Genomic DNA, 15,450 nt, shown 5'->3' on the forward strand with positions numbered 1-15,450 from the left:
ACCCAGGCTCCAGAGAAAGGAACCCCCCCACCTCGAGTCTCCCATTTCCTGGCCGAAGTTTCTGTTCTCCGCGGAGTGGCTGCATCCATGCAAACGTGTGGTACCTGTGTCGCAGGGTGAGGAAGTTGGAAACGCAGCAGCTGGAGCCTTCAGGTAAGCATCGGTGTTTTGGGGGGAACTCCACAGCCCAACACACAGAACACTGGTCCTCTGTCCACCATGGAAAACAGGTCGTGCTGCCTCATCCAGGGGGACCCCATCTCCCAGGTGATGCCGCCGCTGCTGATCCTGGCCTTTGTGCTGGGCGCCCTGGGCAACGGCATCGCCCTGTGTGGTTTCTGCTTTCACATGAAGACCTGGAAGCCAAGTACTATTTACCTTTTCAACTTGGCTGTGGCCGACTTCCTTCTCATGATCTGCCTGCCCTTTCGGACAGACTACTACCGCAGACACAGGCAATGGGCCTTTGAAGACATCCCTTGTCGGGTGGCACTCTTCATGCTGGCCACGAACAGGGCTGGGAGCATCGTCTTCCTCACGGTGGTGGCTGTGGACAGGTATTTTAAAGTGGTCCACCCCCACCATATGGTGAATGCCATCTCCAACCGGACTGCAGTTGGCATCGTCTGTGCCCTTTGGACTATGGTCATGCTGGGGACTCTGTATCTTTTGATGGAGAGCCATCTGTGTGTGCAAGAGAAGACCGTAACTTGTGAAAGCTTCATCATGGAGTCGGCCAACGGCTGGCACGACGTCATGTTCCAGCTGGAATTCTTCCTGCCCCTCAGCATCATCTTGTTCTGCTCCTTCAAGATCATTTGGAGTCTGAAGCGGAGGCAGCACCTGGCCAGGCAGCCTCGGATGAAGAAGCCTACCCGGTTCATCATGGTGGTGGCGGTTGTGTTCATCACCTGCTACCTGCCCAGCGTGTCAGCCAGGCTGTACTTCCTCTGGACAGTGCCTACCAGCGCCTGCGATCCCTCTGTCCACGTAGCCCTCCACGTCACCCTCAGCTTCACCTACGTGAACAGCATGCTGGACCCCCTGGTGTATTATTTTTCAAGTCCCTCGTTCCCCAAATTCTACTCCAAGCTCAAAATCCACAGTCTGAGACCTAAGCGTCTAGGACACTCCAAGAGGCCAGAAGAGATGTCCATTTCAAACCTTTGTGGCAAGAGTTGCATCGGTGTGGCAAATAGCTTCCAAAGCCCATCCGACGTACAGTGAGATCTCCAAATGTGATGGATGGCACCAGAACAGACAGATGGACAAAATCAAGGAAGACCCATGGACGACTTAGAAATAATTCATGCTGAGGGGTGGAGAGCTTTGAAAATGCCATTCTATCTTAGCTGTATCCTCCTCACTCTGTTAGATACGAAATGCAGATCACTATGTCTTTTTGGAAGGTTCCAGTTGAGATGTGAGTCGGTTGCATTTATATGATTTGATTCCAGTGACAGGGGCGTGTGTGTGTGTGTGTGTGTGTGTGTGTGTGTGTCTGTGTCTGTGTCTGTGTGTCTGTGTGTGTGTTGGGTGGTGGGTTGGGAAGAGTTTGGCTCCTGTGTATTTTTAAATGGCTGAGTTAATAGGTAGTAATGTTTAAACCCATCATGTTCTCTCTCTGGGAGAGTTAGTGAATTTAATAGCCTATCCTCTGACCTTAAATTCTTACTTGTCTTGGAAAATAGAAACTAGTGTAAGTCAATATTTTTATTTCAGGCAGAGTGAGGCTCTTTAGACTGGGAATTCTCGACCTCGATGATTTTCATCTTCCTGGGGCTCCTCTGTACTTTTCTGACTTCTCAGGAACCCAAGAAAAATGACAGCCAAACAATCTGCTCCCACCTTCTTGGAGCTCCACGTTTATCTGCAAGTCTTTGCATTTCAAAGAAAGTACTGAAGGATATGTTTACCTGCCCTAAATTTTCCAGTGGGAGCTGAGTGCTTGAAAAAACCCCGTTAGCCTTTGGGAAGTGCTGAGTCTGGCGTAATTGCTTTGGCTGCTTGTTATGTGACTATGAGTTTGAATTATTCAATCACTCATTTTCCACGTATTTCCTGAATTAATATTCTGTGCCAGGTACTGTGTTAATGTCCCTTTTACCTGGACAGTCCTTAGTCAACTTGTGTGTGGCGGGGTGGGAGGCGTGTGTGTAGCAAGCAGACAGAAGTTAATGAAGTTCACCCTTTCAATGACTATAGTTTCTAGACCTGTTCTCTGCAAACACCAGTGTTTTCCTCTTATTGTAGGATTCCATACAAACACGAAAGGGAGGAAAGGGTAGTATCCCTTATACACATGAATTTCCCAAATATGTCCATGGGACCCTCAAAAGTAGGTGACTGTATGAATGACATGCTGCCCCTGCCCTAGACCAGGGGGAAAGATTCCAAGCCAAGCTTAGCTCCGTTCTCAAGCCACAAAGTGGTGAAAGTGTTCCTGGCTTCTTTACTTACACTTTCTCAAATTCCCAGGGGACTCTCTGCAGTTAAGGCCCTTACCAGCTTTTCATTCTTTAGGCTTGAAACATCCCACTAGGCTGTTCCTATTAATCCCTTTTTCAGGGGCACTGCACAGCCCAGGGATGGGCTGTACAAAGCTCAAATCACAGCTCAACTGCTTACGATGTGTGATCTCGGGACAGATTTTTTTTCCTTTGGCGGCACCGCAGCATGCGGAATGTTAGTTCTCTGACCAGAGATCAAACCTGTGCCCCCTGCAGTGGAAGCTTGGAGACCTAACCACGGGACCACTAGGGAATTCCCTGGGGGAAGATTTTACCTAACCACGTTTAATTTCAATTTCCTCAGCTGTCAAATAGGGGTAACAATAACGTTGACATCAGAAGGTCATTGGGTAGATTCATTGAATGTAGGATCCTGATGCACAGGGACTTTGCTTACTATTACATACCCAGAGCCTAGAGGCATGCCTGCACATAGTAGGTGCTCAGTAAATATTTGAATGAATGAGTAAGTGCATGTAAAACGTTAAGCGCAGTGTCTGGCAGTAAGTGCATAATATTATGATGTATTATGTTAACACACTCTACATATAAAGAAACTGAGGCACAGAAGCAATTTCCCCCCGGGGTTCAGAGCCTGTAAGTAGCTGCTCTGTTGTGACTACTTGAGTTCCCTGGCTCCCTAGCTTCCAGGGGAGAAGTGAAAGCAGGATTCTTATCAGCATCAAAGAACCATATATCCTCTTGATAGAAATCTGTGAAAACCCCACACTTCTGCTTTAAATTCTATTCTTAGTTCATTCTTTCCTGGGCTGCCCCCTTGTTGCTTCATCTTAATAAAAACAGATTCCAGAAGAAAGTCCACGTCCTGTGTGTGATCCTGTGTGAAAAGGTTCATGAGGGGCTAAAGATGCAGATGTAGAGAATGGACTTGAGGACATGGGGAGGGGGAAGTGTAAGCTGGGACAAAGTGAGAGAGTGGCATGGACTTACATATACCACCAAATGTAAAATAGATAGCTAGTGGGAAGCAGCCACATAGCTGCACAGAGAGATCAACTCGGTGCTTTGTGACCACCCAGAGGGGTGGGATAGGGAGGGTGGGAGGGAGATGCAAGAGGGAGGAGATATGGGGATATATGTAAATGTATAGCTGGCTCCCTATGTTATAAAGCAGAAACTAACACACCATTGTAAAGCAATTATACTCCAATAAAGATGTTAATAAAAAAAAAAAAAGATTCATGAGACTTTACCCTCCAAGGAAAGAAATCCAAAAAAATCCAGAAGGACACGGTAGGCTGAGGTTCTCATTAAAAAACAGCAAAAATAAACGAAAACAAAAATCAAATCCCCAACTGAAACAAGAGGGAAGGGGTCAGGGCACAACCTTTGAAAGGATGATGTAGCCCAAGGACATGACATAAACTGATTAGAACCAAATGGGTCCAAGATGGCGGGCAAGTCAACTTCTGCTAGAGCTTGAGCCTCAGTATACGCTCACTGTAACACATCAGCAAGCTAAATGACACAGCAACAGGTGCCATGACAGTTCCAAGACCGACCAGAAGGATCAAAAAGTGGGCGGTGGCCCAATTCCTGGAAATCCCCGCCCCTTTCCAAAATAGCTGGAATACTCCTCCCACTCATTAGCCTATGAAATTACCCACCCCTATAAAAACTGACAACCCCATACCCCATTGCCTTTCTCACCTTCTGAGATGGCCCACACTCTGTCTGCAGAGTGTGTTTCTCTCTAAATAAATCCACTTCCTACCCATCACTTTGTCTCTCACTGAATTCTTTCTGCGACGAGACATCATCAAGAACCTGAACTTCATTAAGTCCTGAAACCAGGTGCGTGATCACAGTTGAAAGACTGTGGGGTTTGGCCAGGTTTGGATCCTGGCACAGGGGTTCATGTCCCAATCTTAGGTGCACCGTTTTACAACCACAGTCTTGACTCTGGTTTTGCTTCTCTTTTTTAAAATTCATAGAATGTGATGAAACAAATGTTATCAAGAAGTGTTCAGAATTGTAAGGAAGAGTCATATAGCTTTGTTGACAAAGCTTTGTTTAAACTACCTGGAATAGGAAAAAGTCATCGATTTAAAAGAAATATTGTGGCCTCTGACTCAAGGTCTTTCAGGAAAGTCACATAAAAGCGAGAAGGGATAATACAGGAACTATATGGAAAAAATAAGAGGTACCTTTTATTGGTGCTGACAACATAAACATTTAGGTTCTGGTCTATTCTCAGAATGGGCTTCCTTACCCTTTCTGACAACCGACATGGTTAAGATGGTGTCTGAGGTCACCAGTGTGCAGGGGCTGCTTGGATGGGATTGGAACTCTGGGCACAAGGGGTTGGGCCATTTATTAAAGGTTCCCTAGCAAGGTGGGGAGGTGGCCACACTGCAATGCACAGTCTCAGCTTGCTGCTTTCTGGGCCTTTGAATCCACAGAGGTTTCCAATATTACTCAAGACTCCCCATCATCCCAGTGAGTGCATAAATGGCTTCAGGATCAGCTAATATTGATAATTTGCAGGGCCCAGTTCAAAGTGAAAATGCAAGGTCCCTCATTCAGAAAGAATTGAGAATTTCAAGATGGCGACAGCAGGGCGTTAAACTAAACACAGGACCCTTTGAACTCATCCATGAAGCTGGGGCCATACATTTTATGTGTAGAGAGGTTGAGATGGGGCAGAATGAATAGATGGGCTTACATGTGGGCTTAATCTATACTCAGCTTCCAGTGATGATACAGTTGCAGTGAGAAGGGGGTCAATATTTTCTTCCTTGTAAAGATTCATTCATTCATTCATTCCCTCTTTCAAGGAACATTTATTAGGCACCAGCTCTGTACCAGGCACAGTAAAAACACAAAAAAACATAGCCCCTCAACCCATGGGTTCCATTGTAGAAACCAAGGAAAAAGTAAATTTACCATTCAGGGCAACTGCAGCGAAAGTGGTAAACTTAGCGTTCTACAGGAGAACCCAGGGGCCCTTAATCCTGGCTTAGGGGGTGAGGGAAGGCTTCTCAGAGGAAGTGACTTGTGAACTTAGCCCTGAAGGATGGAGAAGAGGCAACCAGACTGAAACCTAACAGGACCCTACAGGGGTCCCAGGCGTGGAGGCCTTTTTGTCCCCCATTTCTTGTAGGCAAGACTCCAGCCTCCATGACCTTCCCTGAGTTCCAAAGGGCAGATTAGAACAGTTGCTAATCAAGCGGGGAGCCGCCAGGAAACCACTTGAGGAAAGATTAAAGGGACTAGACAAGCTCATCAAGATTAGGAGACCAAGGGCTTCCCTGGTGGTGCAGTGGTTAAGAATCCTGCTACCAGTGCAGTGGACACGGGTTAGAGCCCTGGTCTGGGAAGATCCTACATGCCATGGAGCAGCTAAGCCCGTGCACCACCACTACTGAGCCTGTGCTTTAGAGCCTGTGAGCCACAACTGTTGAGCCTGAGTGCCACAACTACTGAAGCCTGCGCACCTAGAGCCCGTGCTCTGCAACAAGAGAAGCCACCCAATGAGAAGCCAGCGAACCGCAACTAAGAGTAGCTCCCCCTCACCGCAACTAGAGAAAAGCCTGCGCGCAGCAACAAAGACCCAAGACAGCCAAAAATAAAAATTAATTAATTAATTAAAAAAGAAAAAAAAGATTAGGAGACCAACCACCTGACATCCTGCACACACCCTAATCTTGTCAGCAACCCCACCCTTTTGAAACTGTGCAGAAGAAAGAAGAATGCAAGACTGTTACTGTCTTAGTCCTTATCACATACCCCTGACCATAAGCCCCGACTATAAGACCCCTCCCTATTCCCCAGGGAGGAGGGCACAGTTCTTGAGGCGCTAGCCTACTGTGTTCCCTCTTTGCCTGGCAAAGAAATAAAGCCACTCTTTCTTTCTCCTCCATAACTCTGTATTTCTGTTCGGCATCGGTGCACAGAGAGTCAAGATTCTGGCATCAAGATGACTCAGTGGGGAAAGGTGTTCCAGTTAGAGAGGAGAGAGATGAGAATGCAGATTCTTTGGGAACTGCAGGAAGATCAATGGGACAGGAACGAAAAGTCCAGGCTGGGCTACAACAACCTGGTAAGAGGTGAAGCCCTGAGATCCACCCAGGTAAGAAGGGTCTGCTCACAATCTTTCTTGATAGAAGATTTGTGAATAGCCTTGCAGACCCCTTTCTTTTTAAACAGGAATTACATTTATTTAATCACAGAGGCATACATGTTTTTGTTCAAAACTCAAGGAACACACAAGTATGTAAAGTAAGCAGTAAGTCTTCCTTTCATTCCTCTTAATCTCATTTTCTAGAGGTAATGACTTTTTTTTTTTTTTGGCCATGCCCATGCGGCACACAGGGATCTTTGTTCCCAGACCAGGGACTGAACCCCTGCCCCCTGCAGTGGAAGTGCGGAGTCTTAACTACTGGACCACCAGGGAAGTCCCGAGGTGATAACTTTTAACATTTGGGCTATATACACTCTTGCACAAAACTAATGAATCTTTAGTGTTGCTAAAGCAAGATAGATAGATAGATAGATAGATAGATAGATAGATGATAATTTTGCAAGGTACTCTTATCAGGAATATCTTCCTATATCAGAATAGAGATTAAGCTCCTTGTTTTTTATTATATTTCATTGTGTAACTGAACCACATGTAGTTTATTTAACCAGTGGCCTTTTAACAGACATTTAAAGTTATTTCCGATTTTCCTCTATTGCTGTCATCCTACGGTGAACATTCTGAATGATATATCTTTGGGTAAATGTGCCAGAGGTTTTAGAAGATAGATCCTTAGACATGGAATTGTTGAGTCAGAGGTCAGGCATATTGAGTGAGGTAGTGTGCACAGTGGCTGAGAGAATAGCCCCTGCAGCCACACTGTGTGGGTTCAAATCCTATCTCCTTTCCTTACTAGCTGTGTGACCTCACGCAAGTTACTTAACCTCTCACTGCTTTGTTTTTCTTGTCTGCAAAAGAACAATACCTATCCCTTAAGGATGTTCTAAGCACTAAACAAGTTTAGCTTACAAAGCACCTACACTAGTGCCCAAATGGAGTAGCTCTATTTCTATCAGCCCTTATTATTATCTTGTGTTAGCTCTTATTATATTAGCTTTTATTATAACCTTGATAGATACCACCAAACCACCCAAGAAAAAGGCTGAACCAACTTAGACTCCCACCGACAGTGTATGAGAGACACTTCTTCCATGCCCTTGCCAGCAGGCCCCTGTTTGGTTGCTTTGTTTAATAAGCATTTTTCTCCTTCTTTTTCAAAAATGAAACAAAATCAAAAACCTTTACTCCGGGCTTCCCTGGTGGTGCAGTGGTTGAGAATCTGCCTGCTAATGCAGGGGACACGGGTTCGAGCCCTGGTCTGGGAAGATCCCACATGCCGCAGAGCAACTAGGCCCGTGAGCCACAACTACTGAGCCTGCGCGTCTGGAGCCTGTGCTCCGCAACAAGAGAGGCCGCAATAGTGAGGGGCCTGCGCACTGCGATGAAGAGTGGCCCCCGCTTGCCGCAACTAGAGAAAGCCCTGGCACAGAAACGAAGACCCAACACAGCCAAAAATTAATTAATTAATTAAATAAAGTACCTATCTTTAAAAAAAAAAAAACCTTTACTCCTTTAAAGTGGTGAAGTCCAATGTATCATTTTTTTTGCTTGTTTGTGTGTTTGGTGTTGTACCTAGGAAGGCTTTGCCTAAGCCAAGGTCATGACGACTTACTCTTAGGTTTTCTTCTAAGAGTTTTATGTCTTACATTTAGGTCTGTGATCCATTCTGAGTTCATTTTTGTGGACGGTTCAAGGAAAGGATCCAACTTCATTCTTATGCCTATTCAGTCATCTAGCAGCATTTATTAAAAAGATGATTCTTTCTCCCATGGATTTGTTTTAGCACCCTTGTTATAAAATCAGCTGACCATAAATGCAAGAGTTTATTTCTGGACTCTCAATCCTGCTCTATTGATCTATATATCTATTCTTATGCCGGAACCACACTGTCTTGATTACTGTAGTTTTTTTTTAAAAAATTCATTTATTATTTATTTATTTTTGGTTGCATTGGGTCTTCGTTGCTGTGCACAGGCTTTCTCTAGTTGCGACTAGCGGGGCTACTCTTTGTTGCGGTGCGTGGGCTTCTCAAGGCGGTGGCTTCTCTTGTTGCGGAGCACGGGCTCTAGGCACCCAGGCTTCAGTAGCTGTAGCACGTGGGCTCCGTAGTTGTGATGCGCGGGCTCAGTAGTTGTGTCACACGGTCTCTGGAGCACAGGCTAAGTAGTTGTGGCGCACAGGCTTAGCCGCTCCGCGGCACGTGGGATCTTCCCGGACCAGGGCTCGAACCCGCGTCCCCTGCATCGGCAGGCGGACTCTCAACCACTGCGCCACCAGGGGAGCCCCTTGATTACTGTAGTTTCGCAGTAAGTTTTTAAATTGGGAAATGTGAATTCTCCAACTTTGTTCTTCTTTTTCAGGATTCTTTGGTCATTCTGGTTTGCCCTAGGTTTTCTGCAACAAATTTAACACCACGTTTCACAACCCTGAACTGCCCTCCTCCTTTCTTTCAATGTCGCTGCTAGTCAGCATCACCAGCTTCCTCTGCCCCCTTTTACTTCCCAATTCCTCTTTCTCCTTCTCCACTAGTGGTCCAAAGATCTCTCATTTCCCAAATGCCCCAACTCAATGTCATTTACTACCTGCAGAGGCAAGTCTCCCCAAATACCACCAATGAACTGTGCCTCCTGAACCCACACCCTTATGTGGCCCTCCCCGTGGAATATGGGCTGGCGTGGTGACTTGCCTTAGCCAGTAGAATGTGGTGGAGGTGATGTTCTGGGATTTCCGAGCCTAGGCGTTCAGAAGGTCTGCCTGCGTGCTTTCGGAAGTGTTGAGTAGCCTTGTAAGAAGTCCAGCGCGCTCAGCGGAAAGAATATGTGAAGAGGCTGTGTGCAGATGGCATATAGAGAGACACAGACCATATGAAAAGGGAGAGAAGCCCAGGCATCCCAAATGGCCTGCGTGAGCCTACCTGCCATCTAAGAGACCCCAAACGAGGACCAACCAGCTGAGCCCGGTCAACCCATAGAACCACGAGAGATAATACAATGGTGATTGTTTTAAGCCACTAAATTTTGTGGTGGTTTGTGACACAGCATTAGATAACTAAAACAGAGACCCCAGCTACGTTCAAAGACAAACAGTGAGAGAGTGCCAAATTCAAACCACTAGACCACCAGGGACGGATGGATAAACAAGGTCCTACTGTATAGCACAGGGAACTATATTCAATATCCTGTGATAAACCATGATGGAAAAGGACATGAAAAAGAATATATATATGTGTATAACTGAGTCATTTTGCTGTACAGCAGAAACTAACACAACATTGTAAATCAACTACAATTTTAAAAAAAAGGCAAACAGTGAATTAACGTCTCTGGGGTTTCTGATCTGTAAAATGGAGATGGTGATCATAACAGGACATCTCACAGGGTTTTTGAGAGGATTAAATGAGATCTCGTAGGCACATCTCTTAGCCTTATGCCTGGCACAAAGCAAGCATTTGATAAAGGACAGCTATTGTTATTATTATTTTTTTTTAATAAATCTATTTATTTTATTTATTTATTTTTGGCTGAGTTGGGTCTTCGTTGCTGCGCGCGGGCTTTCTCTAGTTGCGGTGCCTGGGCTTCTCATTGCGGTGGCCTCTCTTGTTGTGGAGCACGGGCTCTAGGCATGCGGGCTTCAGTAGTTGCGGCACACAGGCTCAGTAGTTGTGGCTCATGGGCTCTAGAGTGCAGGCTCCATAGTTGTGGCGCATGGGCTTAGCCGCTCCCCGGCATGTGGGATCCTCCCGGACCAGGGATTGAACACGTGTCCCTGCATTGGCAGGTGGACTCTCAACCACTGCGCCACCAGGGAAGCCCCGCTATTGTTATTTTTAATTTTAAAAAGTAGTTCCGTCCCGTTCAGGGGCACATTCCAGTTGTACTAAGAGAACTAGGTAGGCATGGAGATTCGAATTAATCGTGAAAGTCACAAATGTTAAGCGGAGTTTCCCCCAAACTCGGTAGAATCACTGCCTGAGCTGTTGAAATGATTCACTGGGACAAGTTTCTGTACAAGTCATGCACTAGTAAGAAAAAAAAAAAAAAAAAAAAAAAAAAAAAGACAAGAACAAAGCAAAAACATGCCCACAGCACAATCAGAAGACAGGAAATTCCATAGCAGGGCCAGAATCCAGGGAGGCTGGGATTGACATTCTGTCTGAGTAGTTGTGGACCTGGATTTAGAATCCTAGGGTGTGAGAACTGGAAAGAAGCTGGAAGATGGTCTCATCCCCCACTTTATACATGAGGAAGCTCAGGGGTTAAGAGGTTTCACGGCTAATGATGGAGTGAGAAAAAGGCATCCAGGGCCTCCAATTTCTCTCTTTTTTTCAAACGTAACAGTATCTATTGTTGTTCTTTCCTAATTTTATCCATGGTATTGTTTTTTTTGTTTGTTTTCATTTTTTTTAAGATTTTTTTTGATGTGGACCATTTTTAAAGTCTTTATTGACTTTGTTATAATATTGCTTCTGTTTTATATTTTGGTGTTTTGGCCGCGAGGCACGTGGAATCTTAGCTCCCCGACCAGGGATGGAACCCACACCCCCTGCACTGGAAGGCGAAGTCTTAATGGCTAGACTGCCAGGGAAGTCCCCTATGACTTTTTTTTCTTTTTAAAAAGCAAATATTGGGCTTCTCTGGTGGTGCAGTGGTTAAGAATCCGCCTGCCAATGCAGGGGACACGGGTTCAAGCCCTGGTCCGGAAAGATCACACATGCCGCGGAGCAACGAAACCCGTGGGTCACAACTACTGAGCCTGCGAGCCACAACTATTGAAGCCCACGCGCCTAGAGCCTGTGCTCCGCAACAAGAGGAGCCACCGCAGTAAGTCCACACACTGCAAAGAAGAGTAGCCCTGCTCGCCACCACTAGAGAAAGCCCACGGCCAGCAACGAAGACCCAATGCAGCCAAAAAAAAAAAAAGAAAAAAAGGAAATATTATGAAATTGTAAAACTTAGAAAGGGAGGATCCCTTGCAAATTCCAGTTCCCCAAAATAACTATCATGAATAGTCAGGTTTTCTGACCCTTAGTTAATAAAGGCACTTAGGGTTTATTTAGGGTTACTTAGGGTTACTTTATGAATGTCATTGACAAGTCCACATGCATCCAAGAAGGGAGCAGGATATTCACAGGCAGCAAGGATGGGAAGCAAATACTAGTCATTTCACTAGAGTCTAACTACAGCCACATAATGTGACCTCAATCCAGTACAGCCTTCTAGAAGGGGCAATAATATAATAAGAGGCAGTGTGGTGTAATGGTTAGGGACACAGGCCTTGAAGCCAGTGCCAGATTCAAATCTTATTAGCTGCTTAGCCTTGAATAGATGACCAACCTCTCTGAGCTTCCTCATTTTGAAACTGGAATCAGTAAGAGTCCCTACCTCATGGACTGCAGTCAGGGGAAAACAAGATAATGTATTAAAGATAATGATGGGATTTCCCTGGCAGTCCAGTGGTTAAGACTCCGTGCTTCCACTGCAGGGGGGGGGGGCACAGGTTCAATCCCTGGTGGGGGGACTAAGATCCTGCATGCCAAGCAGCACAGCCAAATAAATAAATAAATAAAAATAAAGCGCTGAGCATGGCGTCTGGCACAAAGGAAGCTCCCCCTAACGGGGGTGCCAACACCATCTTCATCATCGTCTTCATCATCAAGTGCCACTGCTTCCTGTGTGAGTCTAACATTAGATCATCCTGACTGCCGTTTCCTGGGAGGCGTCTACAAATCCCTATCGTGGAACCTGGGTGTGAAACCAAAGAAGCAGATGTCCTACTTCTCACTCGAAGAAGCAACACAACTCAGAACCTCTTGCACGGCAAGAATTCATCAGACCAAAATGCTACAGGGTGGAAATGTTCTGTAGTGTTACACCCAATTATACTGAAAAGCAAAGAAATGATGTGTGAAACGATGACCTGCTGCAAGGCAGAGGTCAAAGTCTTTTTACATTCTCTAAGTTTAATTTTCCAAAAATGGGGGCTTTTAAAATATCGCGTGCATCACGGGGGAGGTTGTGTGCGTGTGGGGACAGCTGGCATACCGCTGGTATATATACGCTCTGTACTTTCCACTCAGTTTTGCTGGGAACCTAAAACTGCTCTAAAAAATAAAGCTTATTAATTTTAGTAAGTCACGTGCTCAACAATAAATTACTTACTTGAGCAAGAAGCCATCTCAAAATCTAACACAAACAAAGAAAAAAAAATAACTTATTGTAACATACCACTGGCAATCCAACTGGGTTCAAGTTTTCAAGCATCTTATGAAATGGCATGCTGCTCTCAGATAGCTTTTTTTCCCCCTTAGCTGGGGATTAATTGCAGGGTTCTGGTGTAGAAAAGCAACCCATGTTTTCCAAAGAAGATGGCATGGAAACATCAAATGCAACACATCTGTCCTCATAAAATACTAGACAATTACTGTCCGCTCGGCCTTTTCCAAAAAAAAAAAAAAACCACACACATGCTACTGTTTCTTAAAACATAAGCCTGTTCATATTCCGTGCTAATTATTCGTGTTTCTGTTGAGCACAGTAAAGTACTACTGCTGTTGTTGTTTTGTTTGTTATGCAAAGGCAACCGCATGACAGTGAATTAATTCTCCCATGTTAAGTATTCAGTATACAGGCACACAGCCTTCCACATTTCAGTCTGCTTGAATTATGTCATGTCATAATTCACAATGACAGTCTGCTTGCCCAAACGTATTCTTTACATTTAGAAAATTTTGTGGGTTCTTATATGCCCGGGGATTTTTTTTGTTATTTGTTTATGCAAACAGCAGGTTGCATAAGAGCCTTGCTGGCTTTTTGTTTTTTTTTTTTTAAAGCGATTTCGTAGTTTCCTGGTAACCATTCAGTCATCTATTTCAACACCCTGACATGACATAAAGGCGAGTGCTGAACCACAGGTTCGCCACTCAGACCCACACCTTGTTCCCTGAGCGTTCGCTAGGTGAGGCGCTCCCTAAGACCAATGCGATTTTCACTCATGAACCCGTCCCAGCCGCAGAATCATTTTCTGGAAATAGGCAAGAAGAACTGCTGTGTGTTCCGGGATGATTTCATTGCCAAGGTGCTGCCGCCGGTGGTGGGGCTGGAGTTTGTGTTCGGGCTCCTGGGCAATGGCCTTGCCCTGTGGGTTTTCTGCTTCCACCTCAAGTCCTGGAAAGCCAGCCGGGTGTTTCTGTTCAACTTGGCTGTGGCTGACTTTCTCCTGATCATCTGCCTGCCTTTCCTGACCGACAACTATGTGAGGAAGTGGGACTGGAGGTTTGGGGAAATCCCCTGCCGGTTGATGCTTTTCATGTTGGCCATGAACCGCCAGGGCAGCATCATCTTCCTCACGGTGGTGGCCGTGGACAGGTATTTCCGAGTGGTCCATCCCCATCACGCTCTGAACAAGATCTCCAATCGGACGGCGGCGCTCATCTCCTGCCTCTTGTGGGGCATCACTATCGGCCTGACGATCCACCTCCTGTACAAAAAGATGCTGATCAGGAATCACAATTCGAATCTGTGCAGTAGCTTCAACATCTGCCATACTTTCCGCTGGCACGATGCCATGTTCCTCCTGGAGTTCTTCCTGCCCCTGAGCATCATCCTGTTCTGCTCGGCCAGAATCATCTGGAGCCTGCGGCAGCGACAAATGAACAAGCATGTCAAGATCAAGAGGGCCATCAACTTCATCATGGTGGTGGCCATTGTCTTCATCATCTGCTTCCTGCCCAGTGTGGCCGCACGCATACGCATTTTCTGGCTCCTGCACACCGCTGGTACGGGGAACTGTGACACCTATCGCTCGGTGGACCTGGCTTTTTATATCACCCTCAGCTTCACCTACATGAACAGCATGCTGGACCCCCTGGTGTATTACTTCTCCAGCCCCTCTTTCCCCAACTTCTTTTCCGCCTTGATCAACCGCTGCCTGCGGAGGAAGGTGCCGGTTGAGTCCGAGAATAACCGCAGCACAAGTGCCGAGCTCACGGGGGATCTGAGTACTATCAAGAATGTTCCCGACACTTTAATGGCCAATCCCAGTGAGCCTCAGAGCCCCTCTTATCTGACTCCAGCCTCTCCTTAAAATAACCAAGCCAAGAAGGGAGACGGTCGTCAAGGACCAAGATCTCTGGAGAAGCAGCTGGGCTGGTACACAGAGTAACATCACGAGCCTTGGCCTGTGGTTTCCCAGAACTTCCAGATCCAGAGAATCAGATTTAGAGAACTTGTCTGGCAGCACAGGCTGCTTGGTTGCAGTGTGTCTCCACCGGGATCTTGGGGGAACGGAGGAAGAGCTTCTGGGTGTCTGAAACTTCTGTTCAGTCTTGGACACTCGCAGAACTGAAGATGGCAAAACTGTCCACATTTCTGCTGCTGGAGAGTTGGAGCCACAGAGACACCCACTGGCACCTGTGACTCACCGGCCTCTTTCTTTCACCTGCCTGAGACTTAGATGGTTCTCAGCTCCTGGGGTGACGCCTAGCCTGTTTGTGGGCTCCCACTGGGATAAGGAAAGCTAAGTGATTGGAGGGGAATTATTGCTCCTGGAGGGAGCCCAGGCATCATGAAACAGGCCAGGAGGTCACCTGGGTTCCATGGGACCAATCCATCTTTCAGCTATGCTTTAGCAGAAATGAATCAGACAGAAACTCATAAGCTCTGGTTAATATCCAAGTTTCCAGTGCTGGTAAGGAGGGCATTTGCCCCAGGAGGGACTGAGCAAAACAGTGTTACTAAGGGAAAGGAAATGGCATTTATGTTACAACCTGCAAGGAATCCATTCCTCTCTTGTTTACACTAATTTGAAGGTTGAACTGTTAAAAAGACTTCAGGGAGAGAG

At 46.1% G+C, this 15,450-nt stretch overlaps 2 protein-coding genes across 2 annotated transcripts; both read left to right on the forward strand.

Moving 5' to 3' along the window:
* Positions 1–219: 219 nt before the first annotated feature.
* Positions 220–1,446, forward strand: HCAR1 (hydroxycarboxylic acid receptor 1). Its single transcript, XM_007472205.1, is given in 1 exon segment — positions 220–1,446. A coding segment is annotated over 1 exon segment (1,227 nt).
* A 12,141-nt stretch (positions 1,447–13,587) lies between these two features.
* On the forward strand, positions 13,588–14,772 carry HCAR2 (hydroxycarboxylic acid receptor 2). Its single transcript, XM_007472206.1, is given in 1 exon segment — positions 13,588–14,772. A coding segment is annotated over 1 exon segment (1,185 nt).
* Positions 14,773–15,450: the final 678 nt, after the last annotated feature.

Source organism: Lipotes vexillifer, unplaced genomic scaffold (genome assembly GCF_000442215.2).
Source record: "Lipotes vexillifer unplaced genomic scaffold, Lipotes_vexillifer_v1.1 scaffold21, whole genome shotgun sequence".
NCBI classification, from domain to species: domain Eukaryota; kingdom Metazoa; phylum Chordata; class Mammalia; order Artiodactyla; family Lipotidae; genus Lipotes; species Lipotes vexillifer.